We start from the raw sequence: 22331 nt of genomic DNA, 5'->3' as shown, positions 1-22331 counted from the left end.
CTGGTTCTGGTCCGTTGTGTGTAACCCGGTCAGTCAGCCTGCAGTGCTGCAGCAGAGCATGCTGGGAGGAGGGGGGAGCTGTCCTCCCCCTCCCTCTCTGCCTCTGTGAGGCTGGCTCCTGATTGGCTGCCGGCCGATCAGCTGACCCGCTCCAGTCGGAGACGGAGGCTGATGGAGGCGACAGCGATGGGGTGAGCTGCCATTTTCTCTTTCTTTATCCTCCGTCCTCCATCCCTCCATCTGCTGGGGGGATTCATTGTTCTCAGTGGGGGCAGGGGGGTCTATCTGCAGGTCTAATTCATTCATTCATTCATTCATTCATTGATGCTCTCTGATGGAGATGGAGGGGGGGTTTGATGATGGAGGGAGGAAAATGGCCGCCTGCTGGGGGGCTTGAGAATCAGCTGCTATTGATCAGAGCTGTGACATCATCAGTATTGATCCACTGATAGGTTCTGGTTCTGATGTCAGTGTGCAGGAACCAGAACCATCCAGAACTTTCTGTAGAGACCCGGTTCTGCTGCAGGTTCTGGTTCTGACCCAGAACCTGATCCGCTGCAGAGTATCATGCAGAGGACACATGAACTACCTTGTTACCACGGTAACATGATGTTACCGTGGTAACCGGTTCTGGTTAGCAAATCCTTCAAAATAAAAGCTAGGTTTTTTTGCAAGTGAATATGTAGAACTGATGTCTAACAGCTGTGGGTTGACCTTTGACCTGTGTGGCTTAGGTCTGAGGCGGAGCGTCCATCATGGCGGCGGCGTCCTACGACCAGCTGCTGAGGCAGGTGGAGGTGCTGAAGATGGAGAACTCCAACCTGAGGCAGGAGCTGCAGGACAACTCCAACCACCTGACCAAGCTGGAGACAGAGGCGTCCAACATGAAGGTAGGAGGGGGGGGTCTCTGTCTTTCTCGCTCACCCACTTTCTCTCTCTCGCTCGCTCGCCCCTGAGCTGTTTTCGGCCAATCACGCGCTGCGCTGTTAGAAAGAGCTTTTTGTTCAGAGTGGGATGTCTCTTTGTGTGTGGATCTTTGGAAGGAACCAGAAAATCAGTCAGAGTGAGCGCGCTGTCTGCGTCTTTTCTTTTCCTTGCTGTGTTCCTCTGGGTCTGGTTCCTGGTCTGGGTCGACCCGGTTCCTCTCTCTGTGGTTCTGGTCTCTGGTTCATTGTTGTTTCATCCTTAATGTCTATTGGAACTCTGACTTCCTGTTTCCTGTTTGCTGCTCTGTGTTAGGGTGTGTGTTATTGTCCCAGTGTGTGTGTGATGGTTCTGTCCGAGCGCTGCTGGCTGATGGTTGGTTAGCCCTGCCTCCTGCCTCAGCCCCACTTCCTGTCACTTCCTGTCTGGGATTCCCAGCCAGTCACGGAGCGCTGCTCTTTGTGTCCAACAGGAAGTGCTGAAGCAGCTGCAGGGCACCATAGAAGAAGAGTCCGGGGAGGCGTCCGGCTCCCAGCTGGAGCTCATAGAGAGACTGAAAGGTGAGGAGAACCAGGTCGAGCCGCCGTGGGCCAGGTTCTGGTCCGCACAGCTCCCTCACCGGGTTCTTCCCGCAGAGATGAGTTTGGACCCAGCCGGCTTGAGGACCAGAACCAGGGCTCCTCCACCTCCTTCGTCCTCCTCCAGCTCTGCCTCCTCTTCCTCCGGAACGATGGCAGGAGCTGCTGGGGGACCCGGGGCCCAGGGGCCGAACCCGGCCTCCTTCCCCAGGAGAGGAGCTCCGACTGCAGGGAGAGACGGCCACGACCGCTGCCTGGAGGAGCTGGAGAAGGAGAAGTACTGACTACTACACACTACTATTGACTACTACACACTACTATTGACTACTACACACTACTATTGACTACTACACACTACTCTCTCTACAGAAGGCTCCTGTTAACAGATGAACTGAATTGTAGCCCTGAATCAAACCAATTTTTCTAGATATTAGATAATGACAGAAACAGTTAGAACCTTGTTACGAGCTTTCTGTTTTAGTGGCGCAGCTTTTACAGTTATTACGGTAGTGGCAAAAGAAACCAACGGACCAATAGCAGTGCGTGTTTGGCCGTACCAGGTAATGCACTAAAACTGGCTCCAAGCAGCCGCTAAACTTTGTAACAAGCAGTTTACTAGGAAAACACACAGCCGGCAAGACGAGGAGACGAAGAACCGAAAGCTGAGGCGGAGAAGTCCAGCCGGGTGAGACCAAGGACAGGACGGAGACAACTGAGATGGAGAGGCGCCCGAGTTAAACCTACACAAGTAGAAACAGAACAAATATGGCGGTGCCTGAAAAAGGAACCGTGGAGAACAGAGTATTTAATCCAGATGGACAGAGTCGGTCACTGAGCCTGTCTGATCAGAACCTGAGGCAAAGCAGAAGGAAACAGACCCGCAGAAACAAGAGCTAAGGCAAGACCAGCACCGCTGCTTGGGTTCTGGGTCAGTACAGAGGGTTCTGGGTCAGTACAGAGGGTTCTGGGTAAAGCTCATATAGTCCTATACTCTGGCTCTCCTGTGATTGGCTGCCGGCTCTCCTCAGGTCCCTCTTATTGGCTGAGCTGGAGAAGGAGGAGAAGGAGAAGGACTGGTACTATGCTCAGCTCCAGAACCTCACCAAGAGGATCGACAGCCTGCCGCTCACCGAGAATGTAAGCAGACCCAGTGCATGCTGGGAGATGTAGTGGTGATGAGCGCAGTGCATGCTGGGAGATGTAATAGTGATGAGCGTCTGTCCGTACCAGTTCACGCTGCAGACAGACATGAGTCGCCGTCAGCTGGAGTTCGAAGCTCGCCAGATCCGCTCAGCCATGGAGGAGCAGCTGGGGTCCTGTCAGGAGATGGAGAGGAGAGCTCAGGTACAACAGGTCACCTGGGGGTCAGCTGGAGGTCACCTGGGGGTCAGCTGGAGGACGGGGGACAGTGTTGGTTCAGACTCGTCTCATAAGCTGTGTGTGTGTGTGTGTGTTTTCAGGCTCGTGTGTCTCGTATTCAGCAGATAGAGAAAGACATCGTGAAGCTGGGCACCCGACTGCAGGTAAGCTCACCTGTTGCTTGCTCACCTGTGTAGTAGTCACCTGTTAGCTGACCAACATGGCGTCTCTGCAGGTGGAGGGCACTCAGAGTGCAGGGGACGGTAGTGGATTGGCTGGAGCTCAGGTGAGAATGCAGAGGTTACTACTAGAGTAGTAGTAGTAATTGGTTAACTGTTTCTTCCTCCGCCATGTTTACTTCCTGGTTTCCTCTTCCAGAGCTCCAGCAGCCGATTGGACCAGGAGTCTGCTAATGAGACGAGCTACTCAGTGCCTCGACGAATCACCAGCCACCTTGGAACGAAGGTGAGTGTGTGTGTGTGTGTGTGTGTGTGTGGCACAGGTGTGTGAGGAGCCGAACGAGATGGGGCTTTGTGTCGCCCCCTGCAGGTGGAGATGGTGTACAGCCTGCTGTCCATGCTGGGGACTCACGACAAGGACGACATGTCGCGCACGCTGCTGGCCATGTCCAGCTCGCAGGACTCCTGCATTGCCATGCGCCAGTCTGGCTGTCTGCCCCTGCTCATCCAGCTGCTGCACGGCAACGACAAGGACTCCCTGTTGCTAGGTAACCACCCCAACCCACAGCCACCGACCTTGTGCGGACTCCTCCGTCGGTGTTCACTACTGTGCGGTCGCCTAGGTAACTCTCGCGGAAGCAAGGAGGCGCGAGCGCGGGCGTCAGCCGCTCTGCACAACATCGTCCACAGCCAGCCAGACGACAAGCGCGGGCGGCGCGAGATCCGGGTACTGCACCTGCTGGAGCAGGTCCGCCATTACTGCGAGGCGTGTTGGAGCTGGCAGGAGAGCCACGAGAGGGGCGTCGACCAGGAGGACAACCCCAGTGAGTCCGGTCACATGACCAGGTGCCGCACCGTGTAGCACAGCATAGCGTAGCATATCATAATGCCCCACAGTGCAGCACCTGGTCATGTGCATAGAGCAATGTAGCATATCATAGCAAAACATCTCGCCACATAGCGCAACGTAGCATAGCGCTGCGTAGCATAGCGCAGCGTAGCATAGCGCAGCGTAGCATAGCGCAGCGTAGCATAGCGCAGCGTAGCATAGCATAGTCGTGTCCTGATGTGTGATGTCTTTGCAGTGCCGTCTCCTGTGGAGCATCAGATCTGCCCCGCCGTCTGTGTTCTCATGAAGCTGTCCTTCGATGAGGAACACCGCCACGCCATGAATGAGCTGGGTGGGTTGTGACCTGGTACTAACTTGGTTCTGACCGGCTTCAAACCCAGTTCTGACCTGGTTCTGACCCAGTTCTGTGTACCTGCAGGAGGCCTCCAGGCGGTGGCAGAGCTGCTGCAGGTGGACTGTGAGATGTTTGGGCTGAGCAGTGACCACTACAGCGTCACCTTGAGGCGATACGCTGGCATGGCGCTCACCAACCTCACCTTTGGAGACGTGGCCAATAAGGTAACAGCAGGCTCCTCCATAGAACACAATAAAACCGCCTTTATTGTCCCTGAGCAGCCAATGACGTGCTGCCGTTTCCTATCAGGCCACGCTGTGCTCCATGAAGGGCTGCATGAGAGCCATGGTGGCCCAGCTCAAGTCTGAGAGCGAAGACCTGCAGCAGGTACGTTCAGCTGCTCCAGGAGGTAGATAGGGCCCGCTGCTCCGAGAGATAGCCAGTGTCTTGCTGTTCCAGGTGATAGCCAGTGTCCTGAGGAACCTGTCATGGCGCGCTGATGTCAACAGCAAGAAGACGTTGCGTGAGGTTGGCAGCGTGCGAGCGCTGATGGGCTGTGCTCTTGAAGTGCAGAAGGTACAAACAAATGATCACCTGATCCCAGAGATCTACTGAGCATGCTCAGTCTGCCGCTTCTCATCACTCTTCCTGGTGTTGCAGGAGTCGACGCTGAAGTCCGTACTGAGCGCGCTCTGGAACCTGTCGGCTCACTGCACAGAGAACAAGGCGGACATCTGCGCGGTGGACGGCGCTCTGGCCTTCCTGGTGGGAACTCTCACACACCGCAGCCACACCAACACGCTCGCCATCATCGAGAGCGGCGGAGGGATCCTGCGCAACGTCTCCAGCCTTATCGCCACCAACGAGGCGCACAGGTAACCCCAGCGCTCCTGAGGAGGCGGGGCACTTTGACAGAAGGCATGCTGAATCCCTATGTCTCGTCTTGCAGGCAGATCCTGCGGGAGCAAGGCTGCCTGCCGACTCTGCTGCAGCACCTGAAGTCGCACAGCCTGACCATCGTGTCCAATGCCTGCGGCACACTGTGGAACCTATCTGCGCGAGACGCCCGCGACCAGGAGACGCTGTGGGAGCTGGGTGCCGTGGGCATGCTGCGCAATCTCATCCACTCCCGCCACAAGATGATCGCCATGGGCAGCGCCGCCGCCTTGCGTAACCTAATGGCTAACCGCCCTGCACGCTACAAGGACACCAGTGTGGTGTCGCCTGGCGCCGGCGCACCATCGCTCCACGCTCGCAAGCAGAAAGCACTGTTTGAGGAGCTGGACGCCCAGCAGCTGTCAGAGACCTTCGATAACATCGACAACCTGAGCCCCAAAGCCGCCAACAGGAAGGGGCGGAGCTGCAACGGCGCTGGAGGTAGCACCCCACGCTCCTACACCAACACGCCAGTACTGTCCAGCCCGAAAGGCGGCGAGGGAGCAAAGAGAGCAAGTGAGGAGGTGGCATACACACGGCCGGCATTCCCACCCAGTGTGCGCGCCTCCAGCGATAGCCTCAATAGCGTGACCAGCACTGATGGCTACGGCAACCGCGGCAAGACCAAACCGTCCTCTGACGTCTTCTACTCCTCTGACGAAAGCGCCGCCAACAAGTGCTGCGTCTACAGGAAGTACCCGGCCGACCTGGCGCATAAGATACGCAGCGCCAACCACATGGCAGACGATGATGGCGCTGAGCTGGACACGCCTATCAATTACAGCCTGAAGTACTCTGACGAGCAGCTGAACTCGGGGCGGCAGAGTCCGAGCCAGGACGGCCAGCAGGACACCCGGCTGCGCCGTGGCAACAGTGGCGAGGCGGGGGAGAGCAGTGGCCGCATGGCAGCAGGACAGTCGCCACGATACGTCGTCGTCTCGGCAACGTCCTCCTATGGTGGTGACGCCGTACCAGAGCAGCCGATCGACTATAGCCTGAAGTATGGAGATGAGTCGGCGCGCAAAGAGACTGCCATCCCCTCGCTAGCTCCTCCCACTTCTTCCTCCACCAACAAGCTCCGCCCCCTGCCGGTCACCACGCGCTCTGCGGTCAAGAGCAACCAGGAGTCAACGCAGACTTACTGTGTGGAGGATACACCCATCTGCTTCTCCAGGGGTAGCTCCCTATCCTCTCTGTCCTCTGAGGAAGATGAAGATGCTGATGTCGTGAGGAAGAGTAAAGGCAGCGGCGGTGGCAACGACTACCCGACACTTCCTGTCAGCGAGAAAGATGCTCAGGAGCAGCAGCAACGGCAGCAGAAGGAGGCGGAGAGTCAGACGTCGGCCGTGCCATCCACAAGAGGACGAAGGGGCCACCACCACCACCATGGCCACCATCATCACCATCACCACCACGTGACCTCATCCTCGGGCGCCAGGACCCCCAAAAGCCCTCCGGAGCCACCGTACGCGCAGGAGACGCCGCTGATGTTCAGCCGCTGCACATCGGTCAGCTCGCTGGACAGCTTCTCAACGTCGTCCATCGCCAGCTCGGTGCGCTCCAGCGAGCCGTGCAGCAGCGAGCCGAGCGGCGTGGTGAGCCCCAGCGACTTGCCTGACAGCCCGGGCCAGACCATGCCGCCCAGTCGTGCCAAGACACCGCCGCCGCCTGCCCAGGGCGATGCACCGACGCAGGGCACCAAGAAGGGGGAGGAGGGGGACTTGCTGCTACACTTTGCTACGGAGAGCACACCACATGGATTTTCCCGTGCCTCCAGTCTGAGCGCGCTCAGTCTGGATGAGCCGTACATTGCGGCAGAGATGAAGGAGGTGGCGGCAGCAGGCAGCGAGGAGGCGAAGCCGGTGCCTCTCAAGCCCATTCTGGACGAATCTGACGATGACAATGAGATCCTGGTGGCGTGCATCAACATGGCCATGCCCAAGTCCTCCCAGAAGCCCAAGAAGCTTCCGCCAGCGGCACCACGGAAACCCAGCCAGCTTCCTGTCTACAAGCTCCTCCCACCCCAGAGCCGGCCGCCACCACCGCAGAGGAAGGAGGTGCCACCACTGCTGGAGGAAGTGCCCCGCGTTTACTGTGTGGAAGGAACGCCGCTCAATTTTTCCACCGCCACATCGCTCAGCGACCTCACCATCGACTCGCCACCCAATGAGGAGGCGGCCCCGCCCCCGTCAGCCCCCAGGACCCGGCCGGCGGTCCCAGAGGGCGAGAACGGCGATGACATTTTGGCCGAGTGCATCAGCGCCGCCATGCCTAAAGCCAAGCCCCGCAAGCCAATCAGAATGCCAGACAGCGGTGAGTGCTGCCAGGCCCCGCCCCCAACTGTGTCTCCGCCAACACCGCCGCAGGTGAAGAAGAAGCCCACCTCCCCTGTGAAGCCCATGCCTCAGCGGGGGCCATATGGTGTCGTCGCAGCGACAGCCACCAAGCCCAAGCCGGGATTCGCCTTCGACTCGCCTCGCCACTACACGCCCATCGAGGGGACACCGTGTTGCTTCTCGCGCAACGACTCGCTGAGCTCTCTGGACTTTGAAGAAGACGAGGCCGGTGAGAAGGACGGTGAGGACAGAAAGAGCAAGGAGGAGGAAAATAGGAAGCGGAAGCAGCAGACAGTCACCATCTTCCCCCGCACCAAACCACCGGCCAATCAGACGGTGGCGGACGAGAAGCAGAAGTTCTCCATGGAAGACACGCCCGTCTGCTTCTCCAGGAACCCGTCGCTGAGCTCGCTTAGCGACATCGACCAGGAGAACAACAACAAGGAGTTCGCCCAGCCCCCGCAGCACGATGAAGAGGAGGAGGAGGAGGAGGAGGCACTTCCTGCTGCTGTACAGGTGGGACAGGAGAGACGGGTGGGACAGGAGAGACGGGTGGGACAGGAGAGACGGGTGGGACGAGTTGTGAGGGGTCAGTAGGTTTCTTCCTGAATAAGCAGGGATTACATTAAGCAACCCAAAGTACCCAGCGGTCTGTTCCTCTCTCCGCTGGGCTTCACTACATGACTGACTGAAGCCAAGCCTGAAACTAATTCCCACAGGCATCAGTGGACCTGATAGGTCTGAAACGGGAACATGGAGTCTTCCTCATCGTCCAATAGTGTGAGGAGGTCGGGGTTAGCATCTACCTCCATTTGGAGTTCCTCTGTCTCCATAAAACCCTCTCTAGCAGAGGCATGGACTCTTCCTCCATCATGTCGGCCCAGCTCCTAGAGGCACTGAGAGGCCTGGTCCTGGCATCCTGGCAGCCAGCTATGGCAGCTAGCTACAGCCACTATTGTTTCACTGCTAAAGGGTTCTGCCCTAGCAGCCTCCATCTGAGCATGATCTGACAGGAGAGGGGGAAGACATGCAGCAAATTGGGCCAGGACTGTGAGGGCATAGAGGACAGAGGCCTCCATGCACCAGCTTCAGTCCTGGGCAGCTGGGACAGCCGTCCCTCCATCGCCATAGGATGGTGGCGGCCCTCAAGGTGAGCCAGTGACGCCTGAGCGTGGTTAGCGCCCATGGACCTGGGTCCCTACACGAGATAGAGGCCCGCGTGACGCTGGGCCTCTTTAATCTCCGGTTCCAACCCTTAACAGGAGCTGTCACCATGCCGATCGCTTAGTGTAGCTTGTTTTAACATGATAGCTGAACTTTACCTACTTTCTATGTTGGCTATGTACGACTAGCAGTAAGCCTGCCTGTACGACATAAACGTTAGCTTCTCTACTAATCAGACAGTCACTGAGGCAAAGTGATCAAAGAGCCTTACAGAAAGGTTCAGTTTATCAGGAAAACCAGAGGATCTGGGGCTTAGTTAGTCTGAAGGATGTCTGATGGTTCCCTCTGTGCTCCGCAGGTGGAGTCGAAACCCCGCCCCCCTGCGGCCAGCGGCTACGCCCCCAAAGCGTTTCACGTGGAGGACACGCCAGTCTGTTTTTCCAGGAACTCCTCCCTCAGCTCCCTCAGCATCGACTCGGAGGACGACCTGCTGCAGGAGTGCATCAGCTCCGCCATGCCCAAGAAGAAAAAGAAGTCCACCGCACCACCCACTGCCGCATCTCCCACCGCCACGTCACCCGCCACCACGCTGCCCACCGCCCCTGTTCCCCTCGCCAAGGCAGATGAGGACATCCTGGCGGAGGAGGAGCCTTCGGAGGTGCCCCGCAGTCCGCCCTCTCCAGACTCTGAGTCCTTCGACTGGAAGGCCATCCAGGAAGGAGCCAACTCCATCGTTAGCAGCCTGAACGCCGCCGCCTCGGCCCTGTCCCGCCAGCCGTCCTCAGACTCCGACTCCGTCTTGTCTCTGAAGTCTGTCGGCTCGCCGTTCCACCTGCCGGCGGCCGGCCGGACTACCGAGGACAACGAGGCAGCGTTGCAGGTCAAGCGCTGCGCCCGCATCCTGAAGCCTGGTGAGCGCAGCAGCCTAGAGGTCAAGAGGAAGGAGGAGGAGGAAGAGGAGGAGGCGAAGGCCCTGCGCGGAGGGAAGAAGGTCTACCGCAGTCTGATCACAGGAAAACCCCGGGCGGAGCCGGCTGCCAGGGGGCGGAGCAAGCCCCGAGCTGCTGCTGCCGCTGCCGCCAAGGCTCCAGGAGGCACCGACACTGCTGACAGAGGGGGCGGGTCCTCTCGAGACTCCACCCCTTCCCGGCCCTCTGCACCGGCCAATCAGAAGGTGGGAAAGCTGACCCAGCTGCCACGTACCGCCTCTCCAGGAAGTGCCTCGTCATCATCTTCCTCCAGAGCCGCCAAGGGTGTGCCTAAAGGTGGTGGCCTCCCCAGGAGCGAATCGGCCTCCCGGCTCACTGGCTCCGCCCCTTCCAGGAAGCAGAAGGCGGAGCCAGAGAAGCCGGCGCTAGTCCGCCAGTCGACCTTCATCAAGGAAGCTCCGAGCCCCACACTGAAGAGGAAGTTGGAGGAGTCTTCCTCCTCTGCTGCTGTGGAGCCGCAGTCCAGCCCCGAGACGCCACTTCCCCCCGCCACCCATCGTTCGCACTCAGAGAGCCCGTCACGCCCGCAGGAAGTAACCTCATCACGTATAAGCCGCACCGGCACCTGGAAGCGTGAGGCCAGCGGCGGCGGCTCCGGAGTGAGCGGTGGGAAACACTCGACCTCGCTGCCGCGCGTCGGCACGTGGAAGCGGACGGGAAGCTCCTCCTCTGTGCTGTCGGCGTCCTCCGAGTCCAGCGAGAAGGGGCGGGGTGAGGACGGTGGCCGCGGTGAGGCCAAGGGGACGTGGCGGAAGGCAAAGAACGGCGGCGAGTCGACAGCTTCCAAGTCAGAGGACGTCTGGGTCCGCCTGGAGGACTGTCCCGTTAACAACCCGCGCTCGCCGTCCGCCTGCTCAGCGCGCTCGCCTACCTCCGCCAACTCCCCGCCCATCATCGATAGCCCTGCCCCCTCCAAGATCCCCTCTTCTTCCTCTTCGTCCTCTTCCAACCTCAACCTTCGGCGGAGCTGTGAGAGCCTGGAAGAGCAGGCCCCGCCCCCTCCTGACCGCCAGCAGCAACGCAGCCAACCGCGCAGTGGTGCCGTGGCGGCGCGCGTCAGTCCCTTCAACTACACACCCAGCCCCAGGAAGAACGGCGCAGAGCTGAGCTCCGCCCCCACGCAGTCTGCCGGCGGCACGTCGGCCACGCCAGCGCGGCCCTCGCTCATCCCCACCCCTGTGACCAAGAAGCGAGAGCCGAAGGGCGGAGACGGTGGTGGCGGCGGCGAACGCGGCTCCTACATCGTCACTTCTGTGTGAGTCTGGAACAGGAAGTGATGTCTGGGAACAGAACTGTACAGGAAGTGATTCAATGTTTTGGCTCCACCCCCATCCCGCTGCTGCTTGATTAGCTCCTCCCACCTGCCTGAGAGGAACCTTTCTATGTTTTTATACCACTGATCTGTAGCGCTTAGCTCCGCCCCCTGCCCTGCATGGCCCCGCCCCTTCAGAACAGCATTCCCATGGCGACCTGAAGGTGATGATGTTTCTGGTAGCTGTAGCGTCTGGAAGGTTTGGTTCTGAACACAGCCCGGTCTGTGGTCCGGTACCAGAACCAGAACCTTCGTGCCGGGTCTGATTAACCCACTAACCTTCGATCCAATCAGGTCCAGTTAAACTTCTGATCGGAACCTTACCTTTCGGACCAGTACCCAACAGAACCGGCAGCGTACCTGGCTTTGTTCAGAACCTGATGCTTCCTGTCCTGTCACCATGGAAACGAGTAACACTGTAAAGCGTAAGTTATTGCTGTAAACTGCAGCTAATTTAACCGATTGAGCTGCAGCAGACTCACTGCAGATGATCAATAAAGTTCAACACAAGCTGCTTCCTGCGTCTCTTTTCTCACCTGGTGACCCGGCCGCCGCCCAGGTGAGGCTGGGCTGCAGCGCCGCCTGGGAGCACCTGCAGTTCTGAAAGGAAAAAAAACTTTTGAAATTAAAAGGTTATTTTTGAGTTTTAGCTTTAGCTCCATTAAATAATGCACTACACCCTTTAATTGTTTTCATAAATTAATTTAATTCAAAGAAGCATATTTAAATAAAGTGGAATACATGACCAGTGTATTTTAGAGTCACAGGCTGCAAAGTTTAGGCACCCCTGATCTACAGAGGACCGCTTGGGTGATGGCAGCCATGTCAGCTAATGCCCCGCCTCCAGGAAGGAGTCAGCCAATCAGAACGACACACCAGGTGGAGCTTCTGTGGAAAGAAAAAACGACAGTTGAAATAGAAAATAACGAGTGAGAAGTGTCAGTTTGTCCTATAGCATCATGACTACAGGGACAGCTCCGGATAACCACAGGCAGGCTGACTGCGAACGAGAGAAACTCAGGAAACCAGTCATAGGAGAAAGTTCTGACCAGTACCAGTTAAAATTCTGAAGGTGGTTGAGTCCGATCCAAACCCAGACCCGGTCGGACCGGGGAGCAACACCGGGAACCTGCAGTACCTGCCGGTCCGCAGGGGGCGCCAGCTTCTTCCGGCTTCTTGGAGTCATCGGGAGTCACGAGCAGCGAAGGTCTTTTACTCTGAAAGCCCGCAGCGAAGTGGCGTCGCGCTCCAAGTAGACGTCATTTCCGCTTGTCCTACTGTGATGGACACTCAGAAGGTAAGACTCGGACGGCTCAGACCCAAATGGACCAGCGGTTCCGAAAGAGACTGTGGAACTAGCCGTTAGCTGCTAGCTGTTAGCTGCTAGCAGTTAGCTTCCCTTTGGAAGCGCGAGTTCTAGACTGACCGGAAACGGATCAGCTGTTTCCTCCCGGTAAAACGATCAATCCGCTCCGATCAGCTGATCTGGTAACCATGGCAACCTGATCGGAGAGGATCAGTGAGAGGAACGTGACTTTGTGGTTGACAAACCGTTCAGAAGATCCCGTCAGATTAGGTCTGAGCTTTAACTAGGCTGTTGTAGAACCTGGATCGTCGATCTGCTGCTGTAAATAAAGAGATAAAAGGAAATATCATTTAATTTGTCTTTGGATCAATAAAGTATTTATAAATTTGAACTAGTCGAGAGTCCCAAACATCTGGAGTGAATTTCATGAGTCAGTGTGGCCGCCGGTCGCCATGACGATAACATGACTGGGCAGCTGTTCCACCTGGAGGCCAGGTGAGCTGCAGTGACCTGAATCTGTTTGTTCCAACAGGAAGCTCTGCGCCGCATCATCAACACGTTGGCCAATAAGAATGAAGAGCTCCAGTATTTCCTGGACTCGGTTGACGGCACTCGGACGGGCCTGCAGGTCAGCAGCTCATTGGCTGAGCGAGAACAGGGGGAGGGGCTTAAATGGAATAACACATGTTCTAAGAAGTGCTGTGAATGAACTGTCCAATCAGGAGGAGTCCTGCAAGGTGATGTCAGAGCTGGAGGCGGAGCTAGAGAAGCTAAGCTCCGCCTTGGAGGAAAGAGGAGCTCAGCTCTGTGACATCATCAAAGGGGAGAAGCAAAGAAAGGAGGCGGAGCTTCAGGTATGATGTCATCGTTGTGGTTGTTTGCTGTTGTTGATGAAATCAAACCGTCTGGTTGCCATGGTTTCCAGCGGCAGCTGTCCGAGGGGAAGGCTGCCCTGTTGTCCTGCCAGGAGCTGCTGGAGTTCGCAAATCAGTCGCTGACCATTACCAACGAAGAAGAGTTTCTGACGGTAAGCAACATTTTCACTTCCTGTTAGCAAACTGGAAGCTGGACTCAGCAGCTCCCCCAGTGGACAGATTAGGGAGGGCGGTTAATTTATCACAGAGGCCAGATTTTATGCTTCGCCATTTTTATAAACGCCTGCAGCCGAAACTTGACATGTGGGGGCCGGGTTAGGTCCGCACACCGTATGTTGGACAACCTACACTGGAGCACACTCACCCATCACACATCAGGAGGAAGCCGAGTGGGCGGGGCTACCTGCTGAGTGCTGAAGGTTCCCATCATCATCACCATGTTTATTTATAACAAAACTAATTCTAATGAAAAAAAAATATATAAAATAACATTTGCATTTTATATTATATCAATAAAATCTAACACTGGAGCATCTTCACTACGCAACCATACAAACAGGCAGAACAGAAACAGGTAGAGGAGGGGGGACAGTGGCCTCTGACAGAACCACAGCCTGTCGGGTCGGCTCCACGGCGCCGCAGAAGAACACGAAAACTCCCTACTAATCACCATTACTGTTTTAATATTTATGTTTTGTTTTGTTCTCAGGCAGCCAAGGAGATCAAAGAGCGGTAGGTTACACATCAACACACTTCCTGTTTGGTTGCCATGTTTCGTTTAGTTGCTCAGTCGCTTCTTTGTTTCTTCTTTGTTTCCAATTCCTTTTTTTTGAAACTAACTTTTTCCTGTGATTAAAGCTCTGATCTGCATGCTAACATGCTAACCCCGCCCCCTACTAACACTTAGCCACACCCTCTTCTGTCGGCTCCGCCCCCTGCTGTTGCCAGGGTAACAATGGCTCCAGCGTTCCGGATGGCCACTCGGCCCGCGGTGTCAGAAAACATGTCGCAGTTTACTGTCGACTTCAGTGGCGAGAAGACGGGGCTTCTGCGCCTTAACTTCCTGCCAGGTCAGAAGCCACGCCCCTCAAGTCGCCATGGAAACAGCTATGATCGTCTCCTTACAGGAAGTTTGTTTTCAGTTCCCCGAGCTCCAGAGATCGACGTCTCCAGCTGCATCGTCCGTGACAACAGCATCACAGTCACCTGGCGACCGAGCGACGGCGACGGGCCAATCGAGCGTTACGATCTTGAGCATCATAAGGCGAACCACGGCGGCGCCCTGAGAGCCGTGGGGGAGGCCGGCTGGGAGAAGATCAGTGACATCACAGACACTCAGGTGACGCTCTCAGGTGAGACGCTTCAGAGAGCTCCTCCATGTGTGATGTCACTCTGTCTTGTTGCCTAGCAACAACTCCTCCGTTTCCAGGTCTGAAGTTTGATTCGCCATTCATCGTCGTCCGAGTCCGGGCGCGAAACAAGGCTGCCGCCGGAGACTTCTCTGAGCCCGTTGCCATGGAAACCAAAGGTAAATATAGCAGACATGATGGGAGCACTCACTCTGAAACATGTCTGAAACCTTCTTCTTCTGTGGTTTTGGCAGCGTTTACCTTCGGCTTCGATACGGCAACGGCTCACGCTGAGCTCAAGATCCAGGGTGACACGGTCACATGGGAGCCCCAGGGGGTCAAAGGTCACGACGCACGGCTCAGGGGCAAAGAGAATAAAAACAGGTGAGGAAGAGAAACGCTTCACTGGACCCGCCCACACCTGGACGCGCCCACTGTCATAGACCTGCCCTCACCTGTTGCCAGGGTAACAGTGCCCTCCAGCTGGTTCAGGTGTCAGTGTTCAGGCTGGATTCGATTCTGTGGTTTACAGTTTACAGGTTCGCTGCACCTGTTCAGGTGTTGTGCCTGGTTGTGAGTTGTTCCTCTGCTGCTCTGTGACCTCTGACCTTTCTGTCCCTCTTCAGTCTCCGTCCCGCCTCCTCTGCATTCCAGGTAGACACTGTTATCACCCACTTGTTGCCTAGCAACCGCCAGTCACACTCCCCATCCACCATTTCCTTCATGCAGCCAGTCACATCACTGACATCACCGCTGTGATAGATTTGTTGCTATAATGGTTGTGTGAGGTTAAAGGTTAAAGGTCATGACCCCAGCTGTGGTCGGTTTTCATCAGCGTTTCTGTTCTTGTCATCTTCCTGCCGCATCATCGCTTTGGGTCGACCTCATTGGCTGTTCTGCCGCAGAGTTTCCTCTCTGCTAACATCTGCTTCCTTCTGATTGGTCAGCAGCCGGAGCGCCACTCCGTCGCCCAATAAGACGGCAGGAAGTCGAGGCGGACGCGAGCGATTCGCCGGGGAGTCCTACACCGTGCTGGGTACTGCAGCTACTCTTTTTAGTTTAACTAGGCCGCCCAGAGGCTGCTTGGTTGGACTTAAGGCTCTTATTTTGGTAATTTTGGTTAAGTTTTGTGTTTCTGTTTCCTAGGTGACCAGGAGATCAATGGAGGCTGTCATTACTGGGAGCTCCGCCCCCTCGCTGACTGGAAGTCTCTCAGTGTGGGCGTGGCCTACCGGGGCAGCTTAGGACGCTTTGACCAATTAGGGAAGAGCTCCACCTCCTGGTGCCTCTACGCCAGCCAATGGCTGCAGAGCGCGCTGGCAGCCAAACACGGCAACCGAGCGAAGGCCTTGGATTGGCCGCCGCCGCAGCGAATCGGCGTTTACTGCGACCATGACAATGGTCTGCTGGGTTTCCATGACAACAGATCACATGACCTTCAGAATAAAATCCAGAAGCTGTTTTACAGCTGATGATGTCATCGCTCTTCCTCCTCCTCTTCCTCAGGAGAACTGATGTTCATCGACGTCGATCGGCTTCGCCTGCTGCACATCTTCAGGAGCCGCTTCCTGCAGCCGCTCGTCCCCGCCTTCACCGTGAGTACTATAGTACCTCAGCAGTACTACTGCAGATCTACCATAGAACTACTACTATACTAGTGCTGCAGCATTAGTACTATTCCCTCACTGGGTACTACAGGTACTACAGGTACCCGGTGGTACCACACAGTGTGGTATCTGTACTACTAAGTAGTACTGATTGTAGTAATGTGTGTTCCAGGTGTGGTGCGGGGGAATCTCCGTGGCAACGGGTCTGCAGGTGCCAAGCTTCATGGGAAATTTTGTGTCGTCCAATCACAATGCAGCGGCAGATCAATCCCTCTGATTAGATATTTATTGATTTTATATTAATTATAGAAAATATTTCTAGAAGCTTCTTGTAGATGAAATTATAATCTATGCAGATTTTATGGATTTGCTCAGACTTTTATTGTGAAGTACTCAGGAAGATGAGCAGATCAACATGCTGACTTTTCACATTAAAAGCATTAAACATGATGAGGTCGCTCTGATGATTTCATTGGTTTCTTCACTAGTAATTCTGACCTGCTGCTGCTATTAAAGGAAAGAGGCTTTTATTGTGATGTGGTCACTTCCTGCCAGTATCAGAAAGAGACGCATTCTCATTGGTCACATTGACAGGAAGTGATGTCACCCCAGATTAACCAGGTTATTGAGGAAACGCCTCCTGAGTATTCGCACCCAGGTGTATTCAGGTGCGGCCCAGTCAAAGTCCAGACCTGCAGGGAAACATCACCAGAACCAGAGGCGGGTCAGAACCAGCAGGAAGCAGAGGAGGGCTCTGATTGGCTGGGTGGTCACTAGTTATTCATAAATAATTTCAAACTTATATATAAATAAGTTGGAAATTATTTATAAATTATTAATCATTTCCATAAATTATTCCAAAGTAATTTATGGAGGTATTTATGAATAATTTAAATAAAATGTAAATAAAAACTGAAACTTATTTTCATACCTAGTTCTGGTTCTGATCCAGTGAGTCCAGGTTGGTCAGGGGAACTGGTTTCAGACTGGGAGAATTGGGCCCAGTATGGACACAAATTGGTCACCTTTCCTGTATAATAAATAACTAATTCTTTAATTTTCTCACTAAATGTTTCTCAAACAGCAGGATTAGACTACGGAGCCCCAAGAAGGACATGCGGAATTTCCCTCGCAGTAACGTCCCGATCAGTTCATCCATCACTAAATACTGACACTTCCTGCTGTAATATGAGGATTTTTCTCCGTGTATGTTAATATCTGGTTGTGAAATATCTGAGGTTTTATATCTTTGGGACAGAAATTCACATCAGACCTATGTTGAAAGTGCAAAAGCCAAACAGCCCAAAGGTTTTCCTCTCTTTCCATCCCCACTGAGACATAAACAGAAACTTCCCAAGAAATTAAAATGCATCCAAACTATTTGGACTATTTCTGAGTTATTGTCCCAGGGCAATAAAATCATCAGACTGTTGTGATTGTGTCTTTGTGTTGTTCTGAATGCTTTAAAGAGCCGTTTTCATGAGCAGATCCTTCTCAACTTTACACAGACAGACAATCATTTTCACTTTAAGCTGATTAGAGTTAGCATAGCGATTCTAAACAGGCTAATGGCTATAAATAAATCGATTTGGCGATATATATCGATATTTTCCACCCTATGAAAGTATCGATTTTTCATCCACGAGTATCGATACGTTAGACCATAGTTGTCCGTAGCCTTATAGAGTCTTTGTAACATGTCTGGTATGTTAGCAGCCAGACTCCGCCTCCCCCAGTCTCACTTTCAACTTGAGCTTAAAGAGCAGATTATAAACTACACACCAGTTTTTAAATTGTGTTAATGAGCCAAATAAAACCAGAGTTATGATAAAATTAGTAAACCATATTTTTCCGGCTTTTCCGGTTATGTGAGAGGGAATGAGCTTCCAGACGTACAAAACGAAACGCAACATTAGATTCCTGTGTTTTTGGAAATCTCAAATCTTCAATAAATAACAATGGGATGGATTTTGTTGCTGAGGAGCAGCGCCAAAACCAGTGAGATCGCGGAATTAATGCAAAGTTCGACTGGTAGCATCCACTTCGTAATTAGTTTTTAGCTTAATGGTTTCTGTTCTGTATATGGAGGATTACCTGAAGAATGAACACGCAGCAGCGGCAGCGGCTCTGTTTGGAGCTGGAACACGAAGAGGAGAAACCCCCAGCCGGAATCCGCGGCGCAGTGAGGATTTCCATGACAACAATGGCTGATCGATCATTTTTATTAGCAACAGACAAAAAGTATCAGAGACGAAGCTGAAGTCAGTTTCCAATTCCAGCTTCCGATAGCTAAAGGGCGATTGCACTTAATTTTTCACTACCTTCCGCATCATTAATTGACTGTAGTTTAAAATCTACTATACCTCAAACCTGGACTAAATTATCCTCCCCTTCAAGCAGAATATTTAAAACCATGATTGGGATCTGTGAAACCTTTTTCTGATTTGTGAAAACTCAATAAAGTTTGAATTTCACCATTTTTTGGCTTCTGGATCACACTAGAAATGATACTGAAAACTACAATCCTGGATTGGGTTATTTGAATGTGCCTGGCTTTAGATTTTGAGCAGAATGAAACAAAACATGAAAATAGGCTATTCACTATTGTTATGAGATGTCCTTGCTTAAAAAATAACAAATGTCAAATTTGGAAAAGTTTTATTTCACGGCTTTTCCTTAATTGTTGGTCTTTGCACGCGTCTCTATTTCTTCTATTTCTGCTCTAATCTGCATCAGAAGTGCTTCTCTTTCACTGCGACAAAGAAATGTTGTTATGAATCACTTAAATTATTTTTGCTATATTTATATGTGATATTTTTATACTCTTATTGCTTCTATCCCTTTAATTCTCTCCCCTCCATTAATGCTCCACTTTTTGCACTGCCTCTGCCAAGTTTAGTCCCTTTTTTTCCCAATGCCTTTATGAAATCAACATATTTAATTAGTAAAACTCTTTTCAAAAGAAAATATTGACTTTACATTTTTATAAAGAAAAATTAAAAACTTTCCCTTTCTCGTTAAGCTGACATGTTTTATTATTTCACACCATGCTTCTCTTCACCCCCTCCTGTCTACTTTGGAGAGGAATGTCTTCGTTTCACTGCTGGTCTCTTTTTCAATACACATTAAGAACAGGTAAAACTGGAGGGGATGCAGAATGAAAAGGCTGCAGGGCCCCATGTGGTCCACATACTGAATATTCTGACTGTTTTATTGTCCAAACTGCTTGATAACCTTTCGTCCAGCAGGAATCAAGGCTGCATGTCCACTCCATGCAACCTGCTGTATTTCCTTAAAAACAAACTTTTTTTAAAAACTTTGAAAAATTTACTAGGCTTACTGTACTGTTGATAACAGTGATCATTTTTAATGTATGGATGAACTGACTTGAAATTATTTCTAGAAACTGACTTGAAGACATTTGTTGTGAATCTCTGTTGGAATTTAAATAAAATAAAACATTATTGTTTATTTTTGATTTGTCATTTAGTAAGTTTTACAATATGTATGTTTTATCATTATAGATTATTTTATATTTTAAAAGCCTTTTTTAATTAAAATATGTAATTACTGAGTAATTCCATGTCTATGTTGAGATTATGCACCAAGATATTCCAGTAACTGACCTCAGGCAGCAGGACATCCATCATGTATTTGATCCTGTCTAATGAAATCATCTTCATCACTTCAGCTGTTTCAGCTTCATCGCTGTCCAGAAGCTCTGACAGGTGCATCATCATTTGGTCATCAGAGATGATGGGAACCTCCTGAAATTGGAAATGTGGGATCATTTCACCAGACAGAACTTCCTGTAAAAAGGCAGTTACTTTCTAAACGAAAATCTGTCTCTTTATGTAACACAACAACAACTGTTGTCTCTGATACAATACAAATCATTTCTGCAGTCTTGGTGGTTAGCTTTTATTCAAATTCAAAAATGTACTATGTGACTATTTGTAGTGACAAGCAACCAATAAATCTAAACTGAATTAATACAAAAACGTAACAGTGAATTCTGTACATGGATTACTTGTAGACTAAATATTGTTGCTTACTGTCCAATTCATGTTTTTTATTGGTGTTTTATATTGTTATTTCATTTTAACATACCAAATAATAAGTGTATGTGTACTTTTATCATGTAGTTTATGGGAAAAAGGAAAAGTAACACATTTTTTGGAAGTGTTACAAACACACTAAAAAATAATGTACATCCAAGGGATTAGGAATAAATAAATTAAAATTAGTTTTTAGATATGTGGTCAGACACACCAAAGACCTTCTAGTGACGTCATTATTCTACTCAAATGTGCTGAAGCAGAGACACATCTGGACGTTTCAGTCCTGCAGGTCTTCACTGGAAAATCTCCAACCTTCAGATTTTCCTCCACACCCGTTTGGTGGACAGTGAAGTTCACCAGCTCTTCATTTCTCTCTCGTCTTGCCTCCACAGTTTCGGCAGCTTTCTCCTACATTAAAATATAAGTTTTTGTATTATAAAAAAATATACATATATTGTTTTATTGTACACACTGATTTTAAACTGTATGTTATTTATGTTACTTCAAATAAATTAGCAAAATTCAGTGATGATCTTATTAATTGCCAAAGCTTACCCTGATGATCAAACGATGCCCCACACTTGTTTTATTTTGTGGTATTTTTATGCTCCCTTCTGTAGCTCCTACATCTCCTCTCCCATGTTTCCTTAATTCTGCCAGCCCGTCGTAGAAATGCCTGTTTTTCATTTCCCAGTTTCCCACAAAGTGATTTTTTGATGCTACATGGTAAGTTACAGCAGCTGGCTCAAACCTGTTTGATTAAACATAACAGAAAATTAGTTTAATATAAAGAATTGTTTTACACGATACATTATGAAACATTTGAAACTCTTTTATTGTTTGGTGATTATTCCTCAGCAGTATCAAAATAAAGCTTTGGTCCAACGGGTGAAAAAAACACACTTTTACTAAAGCCACATTTAAAAATTAAATAAATAAATATATAAAAAGACAGAATCTAAATCATGAAAACAGTGTCCCCGTTGATTATGACCAGTGACTGTAGCATCTTCCACTTCTACAAAACGCCTGTTAACTTATGGCACAAGATCCAAAATCAGCTTTTTAAAATGATGCAACATGTGAGGCTGGAACATTTCAACACAACTACAGTTAGAGCAAATGATGCGAAGTTACTGAGAATTTTGACTATCTTTCAGAAAATAAACAACCATTGTGATATTTCACAACATATTGATTTTTATTTTTTATTCAAGGACCAATTCAATATCAGGTCAAGCAGTGGGGTTATCTTCTCTGAGCATCCAAACACATGAAAAACGATTGTTTGGACCATAGCAGCTTTTCACAACAGTAATTTCATTCAAATAATTTGATCTTTGACTGTATGGATCAGAAATTATTATATAAACACAATGTAAATCAATTGTGAGTTACTTCCAAAGACATAAAAGTTCTTTTGAAAATACAGATATAAGTACCTGTTGGAGCAATTTATTAATTATTTGTTTGTATATTTTATTTTATTGTTTGTTTATTTATTTGTAGGCTAATAAATATTGATTTTATTTATCTTTTGTTTAATTATTTTTTGTATTTTAGACATAAAGGACAATCCATCTTCTATAAGCATAGGGGCTGGCATACAACCCAAAAAATGTGTAATATGCCACAAGCATGAAAGAAATGTTGATATTTCTTACTTTCCTCCAAGAAGTGACAGAATGGATGGCAGGGCTGATGGATATTGCTCATCAGATTCATGTCCTTTGTGAACTCCTGACTCCAGCACCAAACAGGGAAGTCCATGCAAAAAACCACGTTCATGTTTGGCCTCCGTTTCAGTGCAGGGAGCAGGGCAACTGCAAGAAATACAATTTACTAATCAAACTGGTACTATGAGGCTACCGTAGTTTTAAGGTAATGTCATCTATCACTATTGAAATCTATTATTCGTTTCACTTTATACCTGTGGCATGGAAGTACTTTTAAAGTCTCGTTGCTCCACTTATCCATCTGTTCTTGCAAATTGTTGAAATCATCACACCTTAAAGTAGAAGTTATATAAACATAAAAAAACATAATTAGGTAAAACATCAATGTTGAATTGTTAATTCTTCTTCGTGAAATATGACTTAAAAAAAAAAATTCCCCTCTCACCCTCCGTGGGTGGTCTCTCTCTTTCATCCTCTGAGCTCGGGTCCTCTCCCA

General features: G+C 50.8%; 2 protein-coding genes and 1 long non-coding RNA gene across 8 annotated transcripts in view; 2 read left to right on the top strand and 1 right to left on the bottom strand.

Moving 5' to 3' along the window:
• The window catches only part of apc (APC regulator of WNT signaling pathway), a 17296-nt gene extending 5821 nt beyond the window's left edge, over positions 1-11475 (top strand). For 3 of the 5 annotated variants that reach the window (XM_015021371.1, XM_015021373.1, XM_015021375.1), the window contains exons 5-19: positions 1662-1779; positions 2531-2639; positions 2733-2846; positions 2963-3025; positions 3097-3147; positions 3240-3326; positions 3411-3588; positions 3664-3864; positions 4126-4221; positions 4309-4448; positions 4534-4611; positions 4684-4800; positions 4885-5099; positions 5174-8012; positions 9019-11475. In XM_015021371.1, the coding sequence (XP_014876857.1) occupies positions 1662-1779; positions 2531-2639; positions 2733-2846; positions 2963-3025; positions 3097-3147; positions 3240-3326; positions 3411-3588; positions 3664-3864; positions 4126-4221; positions 4309-4448; positions 4534-4611; positions 4684-4800; positions 4885-5099; positions 5174-8012; positions 9019-10908 (6296 nt within the window). In that variant the 3' untranslated portion in view covers positions 10909-11475. Of the gene's footprint in view, positions 1-94; positions 192-364; positions 634-734; positions 891-1396; positions 1485-1559; positions 1780-2530; positions 2640-2732; positions 2847-2962; positions 3026-3096; positions 3148-3239; positions 3327-3410; positions 3589-3663; positions 3865-4125; positions 4222-4308; positions 4449-4533; positions 4612-4683; positions 4801-4884; positions 5100-5173; positions 8013-9018 lie in introns of those variants that run through there. The other 2 variants (XM_015021372.1, XM_015021374.1) reach the window with 2 other exon arrangements.
• Positions 11027-12190, bottom strand: LOC106939089 (uncharacterized). The gene is made up of 2 exons (XR_001422757.1): positions 12100-12190; positions 11027-11849 (listed from the first exon to the last, which is right to left on the bottom strand). It is a non-coding gene; the product is annotated as an uncharacterized LOC106939089 (long non-coding RNA).
• Positions 12142-16548, top strand: fsd1l (fibronectin type III and SPRY domain containing 1-like). Of its 2 annotated transcripts, none has more exons than XM_015021378.1 (13): positions 12142-12258; positions 12800-12895; positions 12990-13121; positions 13193-13294; positions 13852-13874; positions 14091-14212; positions 14285-14494; positions 14572-14670; positions 14746-14875; positions 15442-15527; positions 15638-15892; positions 15998-16086; positions 16271-16548. In XM_015021378.1, exons 1-13 carry the CDS (start codon positions 12244-12246, stop codon positions 16373-16375), a joined length of 1464 nt encoding a protein of 487 aa, XP_014876864.1. In that variant the 5' UTR covers positions 12142-12243; the 3' UTR covers positions 16376-16548. The 2 variants fall into 2 exon arrangements, with proteins under 2 accessions (XP_014876864.1, XP_014876863.1); XM_015021377.1 differs by having other exon boundaries at positions 15439-15527.
• The last annotated feature ends 5783 nt before the right edge of the window (positions 16549-22331 follow it).

The sequence above is a fragment of the Poecilia latipinna genome, unplaced genomic scaffold, assembly GCF_001443285.1.
Source record: "Poecilia latipinna isolate Pla-1442-1.1 unplaced genomic scaffold, P_latipinna-1.0 Scaffold2770, whole genome shotgun sequence".
In the NCBI taxonomy this organism is placed as follows: Eukaryota; Metazoa; Chordata; class Actinopteri; order Cyprinodontiformes; family Poeciliidae; genus Poecilia; species Poecilia latipinna.
Note: the sequence above shows the minus strand (reverse complement) of the source record. Positions and strands in the feature narration are given on the sequence as shown.

Excerpts from the sequence above, each read along its gene's own strand:
- fsd1l (XM_015021377.1), top strand. Across the intron at positions 12,896-12,989 it reads GCACTCGGACGGGCCTGCAG|GAGGAGTCCTGCAAGGTGAT; the intron begins GTCAGCAGCTCA and ends CTGTCCAATCAG. Across the intron at positions 13,122-13,192 it reads GAAAGGAGGCGGAGCTTCAG|CGGCAGCTGTCCGAGGGGAA; the intron begins GTATGATGTCAT and ends CATGGTTTCCAG.